General features: G+C 45.9%; 1 protein-coding gene across 1 annotated transcript in view; it reads right to left on the bottom strand.

Annotated features, from left to right (window-relative positions):
- The window catches only part of CCL22 (C-C motif chemokine ligand 22), a 6,478-nt gene extending 2,772 nt beyond the window's left edge, over positions 1-3,706 (bottom strand). Inside the window, exons 1-2 of the mRNA XM_027771837.1 lie at positions 3,622-3,706; positions 1,754-1,877 (exon numbers count right to left, since the gene is read on the bottom strand). Of these exons, the coding sequence (XP_027627638.1) occupies positions 1,754-1,877; positions 3,622-3,694 (197 nt within the window). The 5' untranslated portion in view covers positions 3,695-3,706. The remainder of the gene's footprint in view (positions 1-1,753; positions 1,878-3,621) is intronic.
- Positions 3,707-18,491: the final 14,785 nt, after the last annotated feature.

Raw genomic sequence — 18,491 nt, 5'->3', positions numbered from 1 at the left:
GGAGGTGGTGTTCATCCTGGCCACTGGGTAGCCTGCCCCACCCACTGTGGCCATTGAGAATACTCAGCCCCTCCCCGGGCCTCAGTCTCCATGTGTCAAGCTCCTTTCTTTCTAGAGTGCTTGCTTGTACAGTGAGTGTTGTCTTTGTTGGGCATCTCTTTTTTACCGGGCCTTGAGCTTCAGATTGCCCACTTACTGTTACTGTGCTCTGCAACATCTAAAAGACCCCTTAACCTCTCTGTGCCCATGTCCTCAACTGTAAAAAGGGGATTTAATAGTACCTAGTGCACAGTGTTTCAAAGATTCAGTGCCTTCATACTTATAAAATGCTTACCCAGTGCCTTAGCACGTTCTATCTGCATGTTGGACAAATGAAAATAAATTATTCCATTGTCCTAATGGGATACTGAGGCTCTGAATTACAGTGACAAGAACTGTAGGAGGGCTTCCAGCTTCAGCCTACTTTGGTATTTGCCTGCAGACCCCTCTGAGAGATGGATAGGAAGCCGTGAGGAGGAAGATGAGAAGAAAATGATGGGTCCCTAAAGGAGATCATGAGTCCTCAAGCCCTGAACTTCCTGGGCATGGGATCTGGTGGGCAGCAGGCTCAGAGAGCTGGGGAAGCAGCAGAGGGGCTACCACAGAAAGAGGCATAGGCCCCAGGTCAGGAAAAAAGAAACAGGAGCCAGCAGGTGGTGTGATGGTTAAGGCACTGGACTCCCACATGGCAGACCATGGTTCAAGTCTGGAAAATCACACTGGGTGTGTGCCCAAAAATCCCTAGAGGAGAATGGATGAGAAGGGATTGTGGTGTGGCCATCTCCCTTGGGAGGTGATTTCACACACACACACACACACACACACACACACACACATACCCCGGGAGCGTATGTGCCCTGTGGCAAAACCCTAAAAAACAAACAAAACAAGGCAAAAGGAAACCAAGAGATGCAGAACAAGAACCTTGGGAGAAAGCTGGAACCAGACCCAGGTGTGCAAGATCCAGGCTCGGAAGTCGCAAGCTCATCGCTTTCCCTGGCTGAGCCTTATTCTCCCTCTGTGGAGTGGGAATCATCAAACCTCCTTGTAGGACTGATGTGAAGATCGATTGTTGTTGAACAGGTGATGCCCAGAACAGTCCCTCCGTAGGAGGGACCCTGCAAAGGTTAGCTCTTAATGTCAAAATGGGCTGCCTCGGGGTCCAGGCAGTGGCATAGCAGTACCTGGACCCACATGGGAAAGGTGGGTTCCTGGGCTCATGTCCCTGGGCACGCAGGGCACAGATGCATTTCTCTGAGACTGGGGTTGACGGCGGCATGAGGACACTGTTGGGGATGCCTGTCTCTCTCATGCAACAAATAATGAATAAACTTCATTTTTAACATGGGCTGCCTGGAATGAGGATCCAAGATGTTTCTTGGGAGCATTGTTGCTGACTCAGTGGTACTAGGCATAATGCCACTACTCTGTGTGATACCCATTCCCATAGCCTACAGCTAGGCACTGTTCATGCTGGGGTGGCACCCTCACCATTTAGCCCTGCAGCCTCGGAAGCTGGCACATTGCTCGGCACGTGTGGGCTCCCAGTCATATTTGCTGAATAGTCGTCATGAGCTGTCTTCCTGGCTGGCATCCGGAGGCCCAAATACATTCTTCCCAGCCCTGGGCCTGCCTCACCCGCCTGCACCTGGGCCACACCAGGCTACACCTGTCAGGTCTCCCAAGGCCCTGTGGTCCCCCACTGCCTACTCACACCACGCCTGGTCTTCGGCAGGAGGGTGAGGTCCAGTAGAAATGTTTCACCGCACGTGAGGGCAAGGCATGACGGGCGTAGTTCTGGCAGCAGACGCTGTCCTCCACATTGGCGCCGTAGGGCCCTGGGGGCGGGGTGTTCAGGAAAGACAAAAGCTGGGGCAGAGAGGTCACCCTGGGCCCCAGACCCTGGACCCTTCCAGGTACCAGGCTAGAGATGCAGTGTATTTGGTTTGGGTTTGTTTGTTTCTTTTTGTTAGCACATGTACTCATTGGAGAGAGGCAGAGAGGGAGGCTGAGCGAGAAAGCACCCTCTGTGAGGAATGGCCAGGCTGCAATCCCTTCTCCTCCATTTTGGGTATGCATGCACACACCCTGGCATATTTTTCAAACCAGGGTCTAGGACCTGAACCACACAGTTGGCCACATGGGATCCAGCCATCTTAGCCACCATGCTATGGGCTAGCCCTAAATGCAACTTTTCTGGTCTCATATGGAAGGTGGTATCCTGAGGATTCTGGCCCTCAGAGACCCTACCCTTAGGGCCTCTTAGGAGCTTCAAAGGCCCCAGTATCCACACTCTGGAGTGGTCAGCTCGAGAGAGAGGACCAGAACAACTGAGGAGCAACTGCTCCAGGTGGGATTCAGTGACTCTGGACCACAGGAGCCTTAGATCCTTGCTATTTGAGGTGAGGCCCGAGGACCAGCAGTGCCAGCAGCATCTGGGAGCTCATCAGAAATGCTTGGCCCACGGCCTTAGGCCTACTGAATTGGATGTGCATTTCGACAAGATCCTGGGTGACTCTAAGCACACAAACATTCGAGGAGGCTGCTTCAGTTCACATCTACTCTTCACTCCCTGCATTGTGCACTGGTGAGGTTGCGGTCCAGAGAGGGCTAACTACTGGTCCAGGTCACACAGCAAGTCTATAGCACAATCTGGACCAAGGCCTGGACAGCGGGCAATCACACAGACCTGGGCTCGAGTCCTTCTCTGCCTAGAGCTGCAGGGCCATTCTGTCCAGGTCATTTACATCTCGGAGACTCAGTTTCCTCCTCCTCATCGGTTGTGATAGTAGTAATAGTACCAGCTTACTGGGGTCTTTAATGCATGCGGAGCTCTCGGGAGTTCTGGTGACTATGAGCAAGTACTGTTCACAGCTGCCTGACTCCCACTCCAGTGCACATTCCTCCACCCAGTGCAGAGACAAGAGTTTATAGTGGGGTAAAGAGGAGTCAAGAGGGCCATCTAGTGACATGGTAGATAAGGTGGCTGGATCCCACATGGCCAACCGTGTGGTTCAAGTCCCGCACCTGGTGGCTTGAAAATTACACTGGGCCCATGTGTGAGCATGCCCAAAATCCTAAGAGAATGATGGAGAAGCAGTGCCATCCCCTCTGGAAGGGGTATTTCTCACTTTTCCTCTCTCTCTGTCTCTCTCTGGCAAGCAATACATACCCCCCAGCAAATAATAAACATAATAAAGTAAAAAGAAAAATATACCTAAAACTCTTGTGTTGAGGACAGATTCTGGAGCAAAAATGGGGTATTGGAAGGGTGGGGCTAGCTTTCCACTAGAAGAACCTGCTCGGGGGCTCCTCATCCACACCCCGTAGGCACTATGCTCCAGTTCTCTGGGAAAGGAAATGCCAAGCTATGCTCAACACCACCCCACAACCCAGCTGAGGGAGATCCTAGGCTCTAAGCCCTCCAGCCTACCATTTAACAGATGTGTAAACTGAGGTCCAGAAAGGCTCCACAACTAGCCTAAGGCCACAGGAGCCACCAGTAGACTGGGGTTGTCTGCTTAGACTAGTGCTCTAGTGTCCCCTCTGCAGGAAGTTGTCCTCCCCCTCCCCCAGACTTACCTGCGTCAGTTGATGGAAGTACCACAGCAAGGATGATGAGGGCAGCCAGGAGTGAGGATTGCAGTCTGGCCATCTCTGGCCTGTGTCCCAGCCCAGGTGTCTACAGTCTTTGAGGACAGGAGGCCCCGTATTTAAGACTTCTCCGCCCACACACCTCAGATGCCTCTTAGTCACCGGTGAGCCCAGAATCTCTGACATTCACCTCTGGAAAGGAGAACTTCCCACTTCCTCCAAAGCAAAGAAATTCTGTGGTGGGGACCCCCCCACCCTGTCCACCCTGGGTCTTGAGAGGCTTACAAAAATCCCCCTTGAGCTGGGCCTTTCGTAGGCCCATGCTCCCCAGGGCATGCTCCTGTGTGGCCTTGGCCGAGACCGTGGATGTCCCTGGAACTCAGTTTTCCCATCTGGGAATGAGGAAATGGATTCACAGCGCCAGCTATTTAGCTCAGTGGTTGTTTACAGATCACTTGGAATTGTAGCCCACCTCGTACTCTGTGTCATCGACCTCTCCTGAAAGGCCTACAGAACCATTAGGTTGGTCTCTCTGCCCACCACCAGCCTCTTCTGGAGCTTCTCACGAAGTCCCAGTGTGAGCCAGTTTGTGGTCACCCAATGTCTTGTAAGGAGTTTCCACCCTCACTTCTGTGTTGCTTGTTCTGTTTTTTTGTTTTTTTTTTTTTTTTTTTCCCGGCTGCCCCCAGGTTCTTCCTCACATCCCACTTCTTAACCTATTGTCACGTCCCACTGATTTTTTTAAAAAAATTTTTATTAATTGTTTTTTTTCCTGGTTTTGCTACAGAGTGTGTGGTCACCGGAGGTAGAGAGAAAGAGAACGAGAGAGAGGAAAAGTGAGAAAGCGTCCCTGGGGGAATGGCCATTCTGAAATCCCTTCTTCTCTCTTGGGATTTTGGGCATGTATGCATACCTACCTGGAGTGATTTTCAGGCTGTTGAGTCTGGGACTCTAACTGCGCAATCAGCCATGAGGGATCCAGTACCTTAACCTCCATGCCATCTGCTGGGTCTTGATTCTATTATATTTCTTTTTCCTTTCCTTTCCTTTCCTTTCCTTTCCTTTCCTTTCCTTTCCTTTCCTTTCCTTTTTTCTTCCTTCCTTCCTTCCTTCCTTCCTTTCTTTCTTTCTTTCTTTCTTTCTTTCTTTCTTTGCAGAGAAGTTTTTGCTATATGGCATGTGTGCTCGCAGGAGAGAGAGAGAGAGAAACAGAGGGACAGAAAGCGAGAAATCCCCCCGCCCCCCCAAGAGGGGATGGCCATGCTGCAATCCCTTCTTCTCCTTTTGGGATTTTGGGCACATAAGCAATGTGCCTGGCATGAGCTTTTTGAGCCACCAGTCTGGGACTCGAGCCGTGGTCAATTACATGGGAGTCCAGAGATGTAATCATTATGCCATCTGCTGATCCCAATTCTATTTTCTATATCTCCCTTGGATCTCTCCCCTTCTGTCCATCCCCACTGTCCCCGCCCAGTTCAAGCTGTCCCCACCTTGGTCTCAGACACTGGATCCCTCAATCTCCTCCTCACATTGCAACAGAGTGAGAGTCCAGACTCAAAGCTGTACACACCTCTCTCCTGCTTCAAACTCTGCTGGGGCTCCCTATTAACCTGAGGATAAGCCCAACACAATGCAGGACATTTATTTGGACTGTGGCCTTCTAGGCTCTGTTTCCAAACAGCCCACCCCATTGACCTTCCTCCCCTGCGCTCACACCACACTCCTCACAGTTCCTCAAAGAGGTCTGAGGTAGTCCTGGCCATGAATGTCACTTTCTACTTGCCTACCGCATACACTTCTACTCATGCGTCAAGAGCCATTTTAAATGTCACCTCCTTGGTAAGCACATCCCGTCAGGACTTCAGAGTTCTCCGAGTGACTGCAATGTGGAGCTGAGCAGACTGTGCCAGTTTTTCTCTTTCTTGGGCCAGAAACCAAGCTCCAAGTTCCAGGAGGGCTGGGGTCTTCTTGTATTGTTCTTGTGTTCACAGTGCATCAGAGGATCAGGCATGTGGTGGTTGCTCAGAACATGTTTGATGAGGGAGAAAACTAAGGCTCTGAGGAGGAGGCCTGCCCAGGTTCACACAGCCACACAGCAGCTGAGCCAGTCCTGAGCTTGAGACTCAAGGCTCCATACGTAAAGGGACCCAACCATTCCTTTATTCTTCCATTCACCAAAACTTTTAAAGTTTCTTTCTTTCTTTCATGACAGAGAGATACAGAGAAAAAGAGTTACAGAGACAAAAGAGTTAGAGAGACAAAACACCCCTGACAGGATCCCAACATGGTGACCAACTGACAGCCTCCAGCCAACCATGGATCACGGACAAGTACATGCCTATCGTATTCGGGAAGGTCTCTGGACTTGAACTGGGAACCTTCCCACTTGGGATTGCCTCAGGTTCAATAGCTGCACCACCATCTGCCTCTAATTTTTTTTTTTTTATGGTAGTGTGTATATGAGAGAGAGAGGACACTCTTGATGAGGTCTTCTCACCACAGTTCCCTTCCCCCAGTCCTCCAGCTCCTTGGAATCTTGGGTGTCTGTGCATGCGCCCTTGGAATCCTGGGTGTCTGTGCATGCGCCCAGTGCGTTTTCAGGCTGGCACGAGAATCTGAACCACCACATGGCTTCCCGCACTGCAGTCCAGTATGCTATGGTCTGTGCTGTCTAGCCTGGGCCTCCCTCAATACATTGAGTGACTAATACCCCTTCCCAAATGCCCACATTTTAATCCCCAAAACCTGTGAATATGTTACTGCTGCAGCCTCAACCTTTTTAGCACCAAGGACCAGTTTCATGGAAGACAATTTTTCCACCAGGCCTGGGGGTGGGGAGGCGAAGATGGTTTCTGGAGGATATAACTGCTTTACATTTATTGTGCTCTTTATTTCTATCATTATTACATGGTAATAGATAATGAAATAATTATACAACTCACCATAATGCAGAATCAGTGGGAGCCCTGGGTTTGTTTTCCTGTAACTAGACAGTCCCATCTGGGGGGCTTCTGTGAGAATCTAATGTCACTGGCGATCTGACAGGAGGTGGAGCACAGGCGGTAACACATGTGATGGGGAGTGGCTGTAAATGCAGCTGAAGCTTTGCTCACTTGCCCACCATTCACCTCTTCCTGTGTGGCCCAGTTCCTAACAGGCCACAGACCAGAACAGGGGTTGGCGACCCCTGTGTTACCGTACATGGTAGAAAGGGCTCTGCAGATGCAATAAAATTAAGGGTCTTCAGAAATGGAGGGTTCAAAATGTGCCCAGTGTAATCACAGGGTCATGACGAGAGGCGGACAGAGTCAGGAGGGAAGATGGAGTGGGAGGACAGGAGCAGTGGCCTGGTGAAGCGGGACTGTGGGCCCAGGAACCCAGGTGGCTTTGCGAAGCTACAAAGGCAAGAAAACAGATTCTGCCCTAGGGCTCTGCAGGAACGCAGCCCTGAAAGTGGGAACTCAGGCTTGATTGCCCACACTTGGCTTTAGTCCACTGAGACTGACTTAGGACTTCCGAGCCTCTGGACTGTAGGATAATAAATCTGGGGGCTGGATAGTGGCATAGGGTGAAATGCAATGCTTTTATGCAACACGTGGGCTCATGATCCTGGGCTGACTGATGCTGAGGGTGGATTGTGTTGAGACCCAGTTGGGGGTGCTGTCTCTCTGTCCCTCTCTCCAACTCATGGGAGAAATGAAAAACCACACAAATAGGGCCAATTCTGTCATCTTATGGTTAAGGGAACCAGATCACACATGGCCAGCTGTGTGGTTCAAATCCCAGCCCTAGCAGCTTGAAAAACACACCAGGCACATGTCCACGTGTGCTTGCCCCAGATTTCAAAAGGATGCAGAAATGGTGGAGAAGGGATTGTGGCATGATCATGCCCATTAGGGAGTACTTTCTCTCTGTGTATGTCTCTCTGTCTCTCTCTGGCAAATTAAAAGCAAACAAATGGGACCAACAGATGGCATGGTGCTTAAGGCACTGGACTCTCACATGGCCAAACATGGTTTGAATCCTGGACCTGGTGACTTGAAATTCCCTCCAGGTGTGTGTGCATGTATGCCCAAAATCCCAAGAGGAGAATGGAGAAGGGATTGTGGTGTGGCCATCTCCTCTGGGGGGTGATTTTTCACTGTCCCTCTCATTGTCTCTCTTTGTCATCTTTCTGATGAGCACATGCTCCCTATGGCAAACACACACACACACACACACACACACACACACACAAACCTCCATATATTGACAATGCCCAAATTAAGAAAAAAATATAGTAATATCGTTGGGTTGTTTTAAGTCACGTGTTTGTGGCAGTTTGTTACAGAAATAAGAACTAAGCAAACACCCACTATGTGCTGACTGTACTGCCAGTGTCTGGGAGCCCAACTGTGAACAGCAGAGCAGAGGTCCCAGCTCTTGAGGGATCTGCCTTCAAGACCGACAACAAACAAGTGCCACCAAGGTCAAGTCGAGCTGTGACAGTGCCCTGTTCCAGTGGAACAGAACTGACTGTGGGGACCAGCTGTGGGTGGAGGGGTCAGGAAAGGTCTCGATGAGGGGGCGACAGTCCAGCCGAAGTCGGAGGATGAGACGGAGTCTGCCAGAGAGGAAACGGCAGTGCAAAGGTTCTGACAGTGTGAGAGGCCAAGCAGCTGAGGCACAGTGGCTGGGAGCAGTGAGCAGCAGAGAGGAGAAAGTGGCAGGACCTGGCGGACTTCCCACATGCCTCCATAAAGGAAACGATCAGCAAGAAAAACCTCTTGTCTAATACATTACCCAGGGTCAGTCACGAAAGGGCAGACACTGGTTCCATTGCTGTGAGGTTCTAAAACAGTCAAGTTCCTGGAGACAGATAATGGCAGCTGCCAGGCACCAGGGGAGGAGGAACAGGAGTCACAGTTTAATGGGAACAAGTCTGTTTTCCAATATGGAGAATTCTGGAGAGAGAAGTTAGTTATGGCTGTGTATCTATGTAAAGGTACTGCCATTGAACTGTGCACTTCAAAATGATTCAGATGATAAATGTACATTATATGTATTTTGTCAATTAAATAAAAAGTGTCCCTCAAAATTGAATCAAGCCTCTGCTATTAATTTCTAGTTTATAAAAAAATACAGAGGCTGAGGCCAGCAGGTGCCATGGGGGTTAAGGAGGTTTTATCCCATATGACCAACTGGGCAATTTAAGTCCCAGACCTGGAGGCTTCGAAAACACACTGAGCACATATGAGTACATGCTCAAAATCCCAAAAGGAGAATGGAGGAGAAGTGATTGCAGTGTAGCTGTCCCCCTGGGTGGTAACTTCTCACTTTTCTCTCTCTCTCTCTGGCAAGTGCATGAGCCCTAGAGCAAGTTTTTTAAAAGTTAAAACTAAAAAGAAAGAAAGAAAGAGAACGAAAGAAAGAAAGAAAAGAAAAGAAAAGAAAAGAAAAGAAAAGAAAGGAAGGGAGAAAGAAAGAAATACAGAGGCTTCACAGATAAGACAAAGAACTCCAGGAGGAAACAGTTGGACAGCCCCAGAAAGCGAAACCTTTCAGACCCATCTCCTACAAGAAAACTGTCATTTGACAATCAAAGTTATTGTTGTCCAATAAAATTAAAACAGAGAAGACAAGTGTGATTAAAAGAGACATATGACCAAATGCAATATGTGGACCTTGATCAAATCTGAGTTTTGAAAGACCCTTGGATGGGGCCAGATGAGGTGCTGTCGTAAAATGCAATGTCCTGAGAAACTGATCACGTGTTTTTTAAATATGGAAGTCACCCTGTGAGAGATGAGCTGTCATTGGAGGATTGTTAGTGAATGACAAAGAATTGGCCTGGTGGCTTTTCATCCAAACGTGGGGTTTTCTTACACAAGGCCATAGGTGGGCTCCGGGCTACCCCCTGGAGAGTACCTGGGTTCCAGGGACATGGCAGGGCCCCAAACCCCTCCTGCTGGCTCAGCCCCTGTAGCAGTGCCTCTTTCTGCATCACCGCCTCCCTGGGCTTGGTAGGAAGATGAGCCACACACCAGTGGTCCAGCTCCAGTGGCCACTGTTCCCCCAGTGCCCTTGGCCTTCCTGGGCTGAAGAGGAGATAGGCGTGGTGTTCAAGGAGCTCTAAGGTGCCCAGGCAGGACACGGATGACCAACTTTTTCTTTTTCTCTCTTTCTCTCTCTCTCTTCCTTCTTTTCTCTCTCTTTCCTTCTTCTTCTCCTCTATCCCTCTCTCTTTCTTCTTCTTCTCTTTCTTCTTTCTAAAGAATTGTTGGGGCCAGCAGGTGACATGGTGGTTAAAGGCACTGGACTCCCACATGGCCAACTGCGGTTTATGAACCAGACTTGGCGGCTTGCTTCTTCACTTTCTCTCTCTCTCTCTCTCTCACTCTGTCCCTCTCTGGTTTGAGAGAGAGAGAGAGAGAGAGAGAGAGAGAGAAAGTGAGAAAGCAAGCCACCATGTTTGGGACTTGAACCATAGTTGCCATGTGTTAGTCCAGTGCCTTTAACCGCCACGCCACCTGCCAGCCCCCAAGAATTATTTATCTTGGGGGACCAGCAGTTAGCGTAATGGCAATGTCGCTGAACTCCCATCTAGTCGACCGCGGTTCGCGTACCAGCGTGGCTTAAACACATGCTGTTCATACCCAAGATCCTAAGAGGAGAATGGAGGAGAAGGGATTGCGGCATGGCCATCTCCCCTGGGGGGTGATTTCTCACTTTCTGTCTCTGTCTTTCTGGCACACACTCTATAGCAAAAATCTCTCAAAAAAAAAAAATGAATTGTTTATTTTGGGGCTGGCAGGTGGCATGGTGGTTAAGGCATTGGACTCCCACATGACTGTGGTTCAAGTCCTGGACATGAAGGCTTGCTTATTCACTGTCCTTCTCTCTGTGTCTGTCTCTGGTCAAATTGAAGAATAATAATAAATGAAATAATTCTTAAAAAGAGAATTGTTTGCTTTAATTTTATTTCTTTTTATCATTGTTTTTAATTTGCTGTAGGGCACATGTACTCATTAGAGAGAGACAGAGAGAAAAAAAAGAGAGAGAGAGTATAAGAAGGCAAGTTGCCAGGTTTAGGACTCGAACTGTGATTGGCTAGGAGTCCATCATCCCAACCACCACACCACCCACTGGCCCCACAACCAATTTTCAAAAAATGGAAAGGGGAATTCCTCTTGGGACTAAAGGCAGGAGTCACCAGCACTCAGGGGACAGTTACTGGTGATGGGGATGTTTTTTCTCCTTTTTTTCTTTCTTTTTTATTTTTTTTGTGGTTAATACTATAGAACAAGTTTGATTTTAAGAACTAGAGTATGAGTCATCTCCGATAATCCTTAAATGATCTGCAAGTTGAGCAAAGAAGAGAAAAGGCAATGACCTCCAAGGCTATTGGATACTGAGACTCTTGGAAGGACTTTTAAAATATATGTCAGTTGGTCCCTTTTTTTATTTTTTTTGTGTTTTTTTTTTTTAAATGTAATATAAAAATCCTTAAAAAAAATACTGCCCTGATCCAAAAAAAAAGACCTGATCCTTGCTGCAGTGTGCAGAAAGAGCCTAGATATTTTTTTATTTTTAAGAATTATTTTATTTAAATTTTATTTATTTATTTGTTTGTTTTAATTTGTCCAGAGAGGGACAAAATGAGAGAGAGAAAGAGAGAGGGAAAGTGAGAAAGTAAGCCTCCAGGTTTGGGACTCAAATCACAGTCGGCCATGTGGGAGTCCAGCACCCTTAACCACCATGCCACCTGCCAGCCCCCAGCTCCTAGATCTTATTCTCTTTTCCTCAAGCTTTCACACTTTGATTTAAATTAATTTTTGTTTATTAAAAAGTATGCAAAAGTAGGAATAGCCCAAATATTCATCAGTGGGTGAATAAATGAATGAAATGTGGTATATACATACAATGGAATATTATTCAGCTTTAAAAAGGAAGAGAATTCTGTGGTAGGCAGGTGGCATGGTGGTTAAGGCACTGGACTCCCATGTGGCTAATTGCAGTTCAAGTACTGGATCTGGCAGCTTGAAATTAACGTTGGGTGTATGTGTGTGTGTGTGTGTGTGTGTGTGTGTGTGTGCCCAAAGTCCTGAGAAGAGAATGGAGGAGAAGGGTTTGCAGTATGGCCATACACCCCAGGCAGGGGGTGATTTCTCACTTTCTCTTTGTCTCTGTCTCTCCAGCAAGTGCACATGTTCTGTAGCAAAAAATATCGCTCAAAAAAAAAAGAAAAGAAAAGGAAAAGGAAGAAAATATTGACATTCTATCATCATTTATAAATTTTGAGTACATTATGCTCAGTGAAATAAGTCATTCATAAAAGGACAAATATCCTATGATTCTCAGTGAAATAAACCAGTCATAAAAGGACAAATATCCTATGATTCCCCTGGAGCGATCATATTCACAGAGACGGAAAGTAGTATGTGGGTTACCAGGTACTGAGGGAGAAGGAAATGGGAAGTTACTGTTTGATGGGAACAGAGTTCCAGGTTGGGAAGCTGAAGAAGTTCTGGAGATGGACTGTACAGGTTGAACACAATGTGAGTGTACTTAATGTCACTAAACCACACTCTCAAAAATGGCTAAGATGCTACTGTGATTTGAAGGTGTCCCACCAACATGTATGTGTTGGAATTTGGTTGTATCATGATGGTATTCAGAAGAGACTTAATCCATTCATGGTATTGAAAGGTGGGGCCTTTGGGAAATAAGGAGGAATGTGGGTGGGGCTCCCATGATTAATTGCTGGTAGGTTTATAGGGAGAGGGAATGAGATCAGAACAGAGACATACAGGCGCATGCTCTGCTCTGCCCTCTCCTATGTGATCCACAAACCGGACCTTCACTATGGCCTTCAGATCTTAGACCTCCAAACTGTAGCCAAATAAACCTCTATTATCTTAATTACCCAGGCTCAGGTATTTTCTGTTATTAGCAATAAAATGGACTAGAGGAGATAGTAGATTTTATGTTATGTATATCTTACCACAATAAAAGTTACATAGTAATAGGCTGGTTTCAAAGCCTAATGATTAAGGGAACTGGATCTCATGTGGCCAACCTGGCCTTGGAAGCTTAAAACACATGCCATGCACATGTGCATGCAAGCCCCAAATCCTAACAGGATGAAGAAATAGAGGAGAGGGGCCAGCAGGTGGTGTAGTGGTTAAGGTACCTGGACTCCCACATGGCCGACTGTAGTTTAAGTCCCAGACCCGGTGACTTGAAATTCATGCCAAGCGTGTGTATATGTGTGCCCAAAATCCCTAGAGAAGAATGCAAGAGAAGGGATTATGGCATGGCCATCCTCCCTGGGATGTGATTCTCACTCTCTCTCTGCCTCTCTCTGTCTCTCTGGTAAGTCCACATGTTCTATAGCAAAAATCTCCCCCCCCCAAAAAAAATGGAAGAAAATGGATTGTACCATGACCACATCCCATTGGGAGGATACTTTATTTCTGTCCCTCTCTGTCTCTCTGGCAAGCACAGACACCCTCTAGCGATTAAAAAATACATAATGACACATAAATGTGTATTTGCCCATATGCATAGTTAATATCTGGAAAGCTGCACAAACAGTTGATAGAATTAATTGTCTCTGAGGAGGAGAACCCAGGGTGGTTGGTGGGAGCAGGTGCACTGAGGAGTGGGAGGCTTACTTTCTAGGAATACCCTTTGTGAGAGTTGAACATTGTTTCCATGTACATAACTGGCCTATGCAAAAGATCAAATTGTAAGTCCCTGCAGTACTAAAGGGTGGACTGAAAAGGAGTTCTCCTACCTCTCAGGTAACACCCCTCACCTTCCATTCTCTTCCTCAGAAGCAAACGGGCTTAGTGTTTTCTTCAGTCTTTGCATAAGCAAGCACATACATGAAGGTATTTATTAAAATAAGTGAGAGGAAGGAAGGGAGGGAAGGAAGGATGAAGGGGGAAAAAAGGAAAAGAAGAAAAGGAAGGAAAGGGGGGAATAGGAAGGAAGGGGAAGAGAATGGAGCAAGGAGGGAAGGAGGAAGGAATGAAGGCAGCATATAATAAACACAAAAGTACTTTGCTATTTTAAAATATAAAAGTGCCTTGCTTTTCTCTTTTTTTGGAAGAAATTCCCCATCAGTGCATCCAAATTGGCCTCGTTGTTCCTAACGGCTGTGTGGTTTTCCAACGATGCATGTGCCACACAGTGTATATAGCCTGCCTCCTATTGATGGGCATTTGGGGCTTTTCCAGTCTTTTAATTTACATTGAAAAATGCCAGAATACCCTTCCTTGAGCAAGTCACCGGGGGTGGGGATCAGGAATGCTTCAGTGGAGAAATTCCTAGAAGTAATGTGGTTGGACTTTTGCTTCCACTGAGATGCTAAAAGAAAGTCCCTGACTTGGAGCTTCCCCTTTCAGCAAAGTCAGGGGATGCCCCAGGAGAGGGCTCCACGTGGGGCTGTGAGGATCGCATCGGGCCCTTGACTTCTGAGCAACTGTGAGCCCTGTTCTGAAGCTTCCTGGTGAGTATCGTGCCCTTCTTGTACAGAAGGGTGGGGATACACACTGTGGCCTGTCCCAGGAGCTGAAAGGAAGGATGAACACATTTCTCTGAAGGCCTGGGACAATGGCTGGCCAGTCTGGGGGCCTTGTGAGCAAAGAGAACTGGTCTAGGCCCTTATGGGAGACAAAGTCTTGAAGCTGGGTCCAAACCATCCCTTGAGCCAAATGAGGAGTCTGGAAAACAATTGGGAAATTCTGGGATAGTGAGAAAGGGGGAAGAGGTAGGATTAAAAGACTGGGTGCTAATTGTCCACAATGACAATCACCACCATAGTAATAACAATAATAATAATAATACCATTTGATCTTTACTGAGTGTCAGACTTACTGTGTCCTGTGTTTTACATTCATTAGCTCATCATCCCCCACAATAACACTTTCTTTTCCTTTTTTTTTTGAAGAGGATTTTGCTATAGGGTGTGTGTGCTTGCCAGAAAGACAGAGAGAGACAGAAAGCGAGAAATCACCCCCCAGGGGAGATGGTCACTTCGCAATCCCTTCTCCTCCATTTTCCTCTCAGGATCTTGGGCATGCATGCACACATGCCTGGTGTGAGTGTAAGCCACCAGGTCTGGGACTCAAACCATGTTTGAGCCCAGTGATGTAGCCATTACTCTATCTGCTGGTCCCTCTTTTCCTTTTTATTACCAGAGGGTGCATGCAGACTCAGAGGGGCAGGGGAGAAAGCATGCTCCCTGAACTGGGCACAATAACACTGCAATCTCCTCTCCTCCATTTCTCCACTGGGTCAGGATTTGGGGCAGGTAAATGCATGTGCCTGGTGTGTTTTCAAGTTGCCGTGGGGTCAGTCATGTGGGATCCAGTCACTTCATTTATTTTTAAATTTTTTTAAGAATTATTTTATTTAGCTTACTTACTTGATTTATATATTTGGGAGGGAGGGAGAGAGAGAGAGAGAGAGAGAGAGAGAGAGAGAGAGAGAGAAGACCATCTGCCAGGTCTGAAACTCAAACCATGGTTGACCATGTGGGAGTCTAGCACCTTTAACCAGCATGCCACCTGCCAGCCCTAAGATATGGCCACTTTAACCTCTACAGCACCAGCTGGCCCAATATGTGGCCTTTTGTTATCTGACTTCTTTCACTTAACATGTTTCCAAAGTTCGTTCATGTTGTATCATATATTAGCAAGTCACTCTTTTGTTTTTGTTTTTGCTGTAGGGTGCGTGCACTCACTGGAGAGAGACAGAAAGGGAAAGTGAGAAATCACCCTCCAGGGGAGATGGCAGCACCGCAGTTGCTTCTCCTTCATTCTCCTCTCAGGGTTTTGGGCATGCATGTGCATGCACCTGGTATGATTTTCAAGCCATTGGGCCTGAGACTCAAACCATGGTCAACCATGTGGGGAGTCCAGTGCCTTAAACACCATGCTACCTGCAGTCCCTAGCATTTCATTCTTTTTTATTGCTGATTAATATTCTATTGAATAATGTTGTAGACATTTGTAAATAAGTTTTTACGTAAACATGTTTTCAGTTCTTTGAGGGTATATACATAGGAGTAGTATTGTTAGGTCATAGTGTAACTCCATGTTGAACTTTTTTGGGACCTCCCAGACTGTTTCCAAGGAGGCCCAACCCTTTATGTTTCTACCAGCAAAGTCTGAGGGTACTAATGTCTCATTTTCTCAATAACTAATCCTTATTATTGTTTGTTCTTTTGATTACAGCTATCCTACTGCGTATGAAGTGGTATCTTTGTGGTTTTAATTGGCATTTATTTGTGTATGTTCTTTTAAAAAAAGTCTAGTCAGGGGCTGGCACGTGGCGTGGTGGTTAAGGGCACTGGAATCCCTCATGGCTGTCGTGAACCTGGCGACTTGCTTTTCCTTTTCCTTTTATTTATTTGTTTGTTTATTTATTTATTTATTTATTTGAGAGGTTTTTGCTATAGGGCACATGCACTTGCCAGAAAGACAGAGAGAGAGCTCCTACCCCCATCCCAGAGGGATTTGTCACGCCTTAATTCCTTCTCCTCCATTCTCCTCCTGGGATCTCAGGCACGCACGCACATGCACCCGGCGTCAGTTTAAGACACCGGGTCTGGGACTTGAACGGCGATCACCTACATGGGAGTCCAGCAACATAGCCATTACGCCAATTGCTGTTCCCAGCTTGCTCTTTCACTCTCTCTCTCTCACTCTGTCCCTTTCTGGTCAAATTAAAATAAGTTAATAAATAAAATCAAATAAAATAGTTCTTTTTAAAAAAGTCTATTCAATCCTTTGCTCATTTTTATTTTAATTTGTTTTTTAAAAATAATTATTCATACAACTCTAGTATTTTTTTTTTTTTTTTAGTTAGCTATAGGGTATGTATGCTCATTAGAGAGAGACAGACAGAGAGAGAGAGGAAAAGTGAGAAAGCAAGCTGCCACATTCATGACTTGAACTGTAGTTGATGATGTGGGAGTCCAGCACCCCAACCACCACACCACCTGCTGGACCCTTTTGCTCATTTTTTAAAAATTATTTATATACTTCTTCCATAAGTGAGGGAGAGACAGACAGGCAGAGAGACAGCATGCACAACAGGGTCCTGATGCTACATTCTGGCCCCAGCCTCATCCAACCCTGGACCACAGGCATGCCTGTGCCCAGCCTACTCAAGGAGATCTCTGAATGCACATGGAAACCTTCCTGTGTGGATCTCTAGCATTGCACCACAGTCAGTTCCCCTCTGCCCATTTAAAAATGTGGGTTGTTTGTCTTTTTGTTATTGAGTTGTAACATTATTTAATGTATTTTTTAAAGAATTATTTATTCTAATTTTAGTTATTTTTATTCTTCTTCAACTTGACCAGAGTGAGACAGAGAGACACAGAAAGAGGAAAAGCGAGAAAGCAAGCGACCATGTCCAGACTTGAATCACAGTCAGTTATGTGGGAGTCCAGCGCCTTAACTACCATGCCACCTGCCTGCCCCTATTAATGTATTTTAATATTAGATCTCAATCAGAGATATGACTTGCAAATATTTTCTTCCATTCTTTGGGCTGTCTTTTCATTTTATTGGTAATTTCCTTTGGTGTAAAACATTTTTCATTTTGATGACATAGTATTTATCTATTATTTCTTTGGTTGCTTATGCTTTAGAGATCATACCTAACAAAATATACCTAATCCATAGCCATAAAAGTTACTCCTGGGACAAGCAGATGGCATAATGGTTATGTCGTTGTATTTCCAAGTAGTCAGCCACAGTTCAAGTCAAGAGCCTGGAAGCTTAAAACTCATGCTGTGTGTGTGTGTGTGTGTGTGTGTGTGTGTGTGCCCAAGATCCTGAGAGGAGAATGGAAAGGGGATTGTGGTGGTGTGGCCATCCCCCCTGTAGGTGACTTCTCGCTTCCTGTCTCCGTTTCTCTCTGTCTCTCTGGTGAATGCATGCACTCTATAACAAAAATCTCTCTCTCTTAAAAAAAAAAAAAAAGGGACCAGCAGTTGTTGTGGTGGTTAAGGCACTGGACACTTCCACATGGCTGACCATAGTTTGAGTCCCATGCCTGGTGGCTTGCTTTCTCACTTTCCCTCTCTATCTTGTCAAATAAAAATAAATAAATAAATGAATAAAGAAAATTAAATAATTCTTTTTTTTTTTAAAAAAAGAGTTACTCTTATGTGTTTTCTTTTAAAAGTTTTATAGTTTTAGCTTCAATATTTAGATCTTTGATAGATTTTGAGTTTATTTTTACTTAAGATGTGAGGTAGGAGAACAACCTCCCCTGTTTTTATGTGGATATACAATTGTCTCAGACTATTTATTGAAAAAACTGTTTTCTCTCCATTGAATTGTCTTAGCATTCTTACTGAAAATCAATTGCCCATAAATGTATTAATTCTACTTTAGACTCTTAATTCTGTTCCTTTGATCTATCTGTGTATCCTTATGCCAGTACTCTATAGTCTTGATTGCTATACTTTATAGTAATTTTCTCTCCCCAGGTTTTCTTGTCTTATAAATAAGTTATTTATATCTTCTATCTTGAAATAAAATCTTTCAAACGTACAGAAAGTGAAACAAATCTTGAGACCCACACCTCAAGTTTAATAGTAGCTGACATGTTGTGATATTTTGGCTCATTCTAGTTCATAGCTCTTTTTTTGTTTTCATTAATAAGCAAATTATTTTAAATACAATACCAAGTTAGCTCCCTCCTCCCCCCATTCATTTCCCCCTCCCCTCTCTCTCTCCCCGTGGTAACCACAAAACTACCATTCTTCATGACCTGCTGGGGGGGGGTCCTTGATTATACTTTTATAGCCTTCTAAATAAAATATACAATTGTTTTGTGGGTCTTAATATTTT

Source organism: Tupaia chinensis, unplaced genomic scaffold (assembly GCF_000334495.1).
Source record: "Tupaia chinensis unplaced genomic scaffold, TupChi_1.0 Scaffold000235_1, whole genome shotgun sequence".
Taxonomy (NCBI): domain Eukaryota; kingdom Metazoa; phylum Chordata; class Mammalia; order Scandentia; family Tupaiidae; genus Tupaia; species Tupaia belangeri.
The sequence above is the reverse complement of the archived record's forward strand: the minus strand, read 5'-3'. Positions and strand labels throughout refer to the sequence as shown.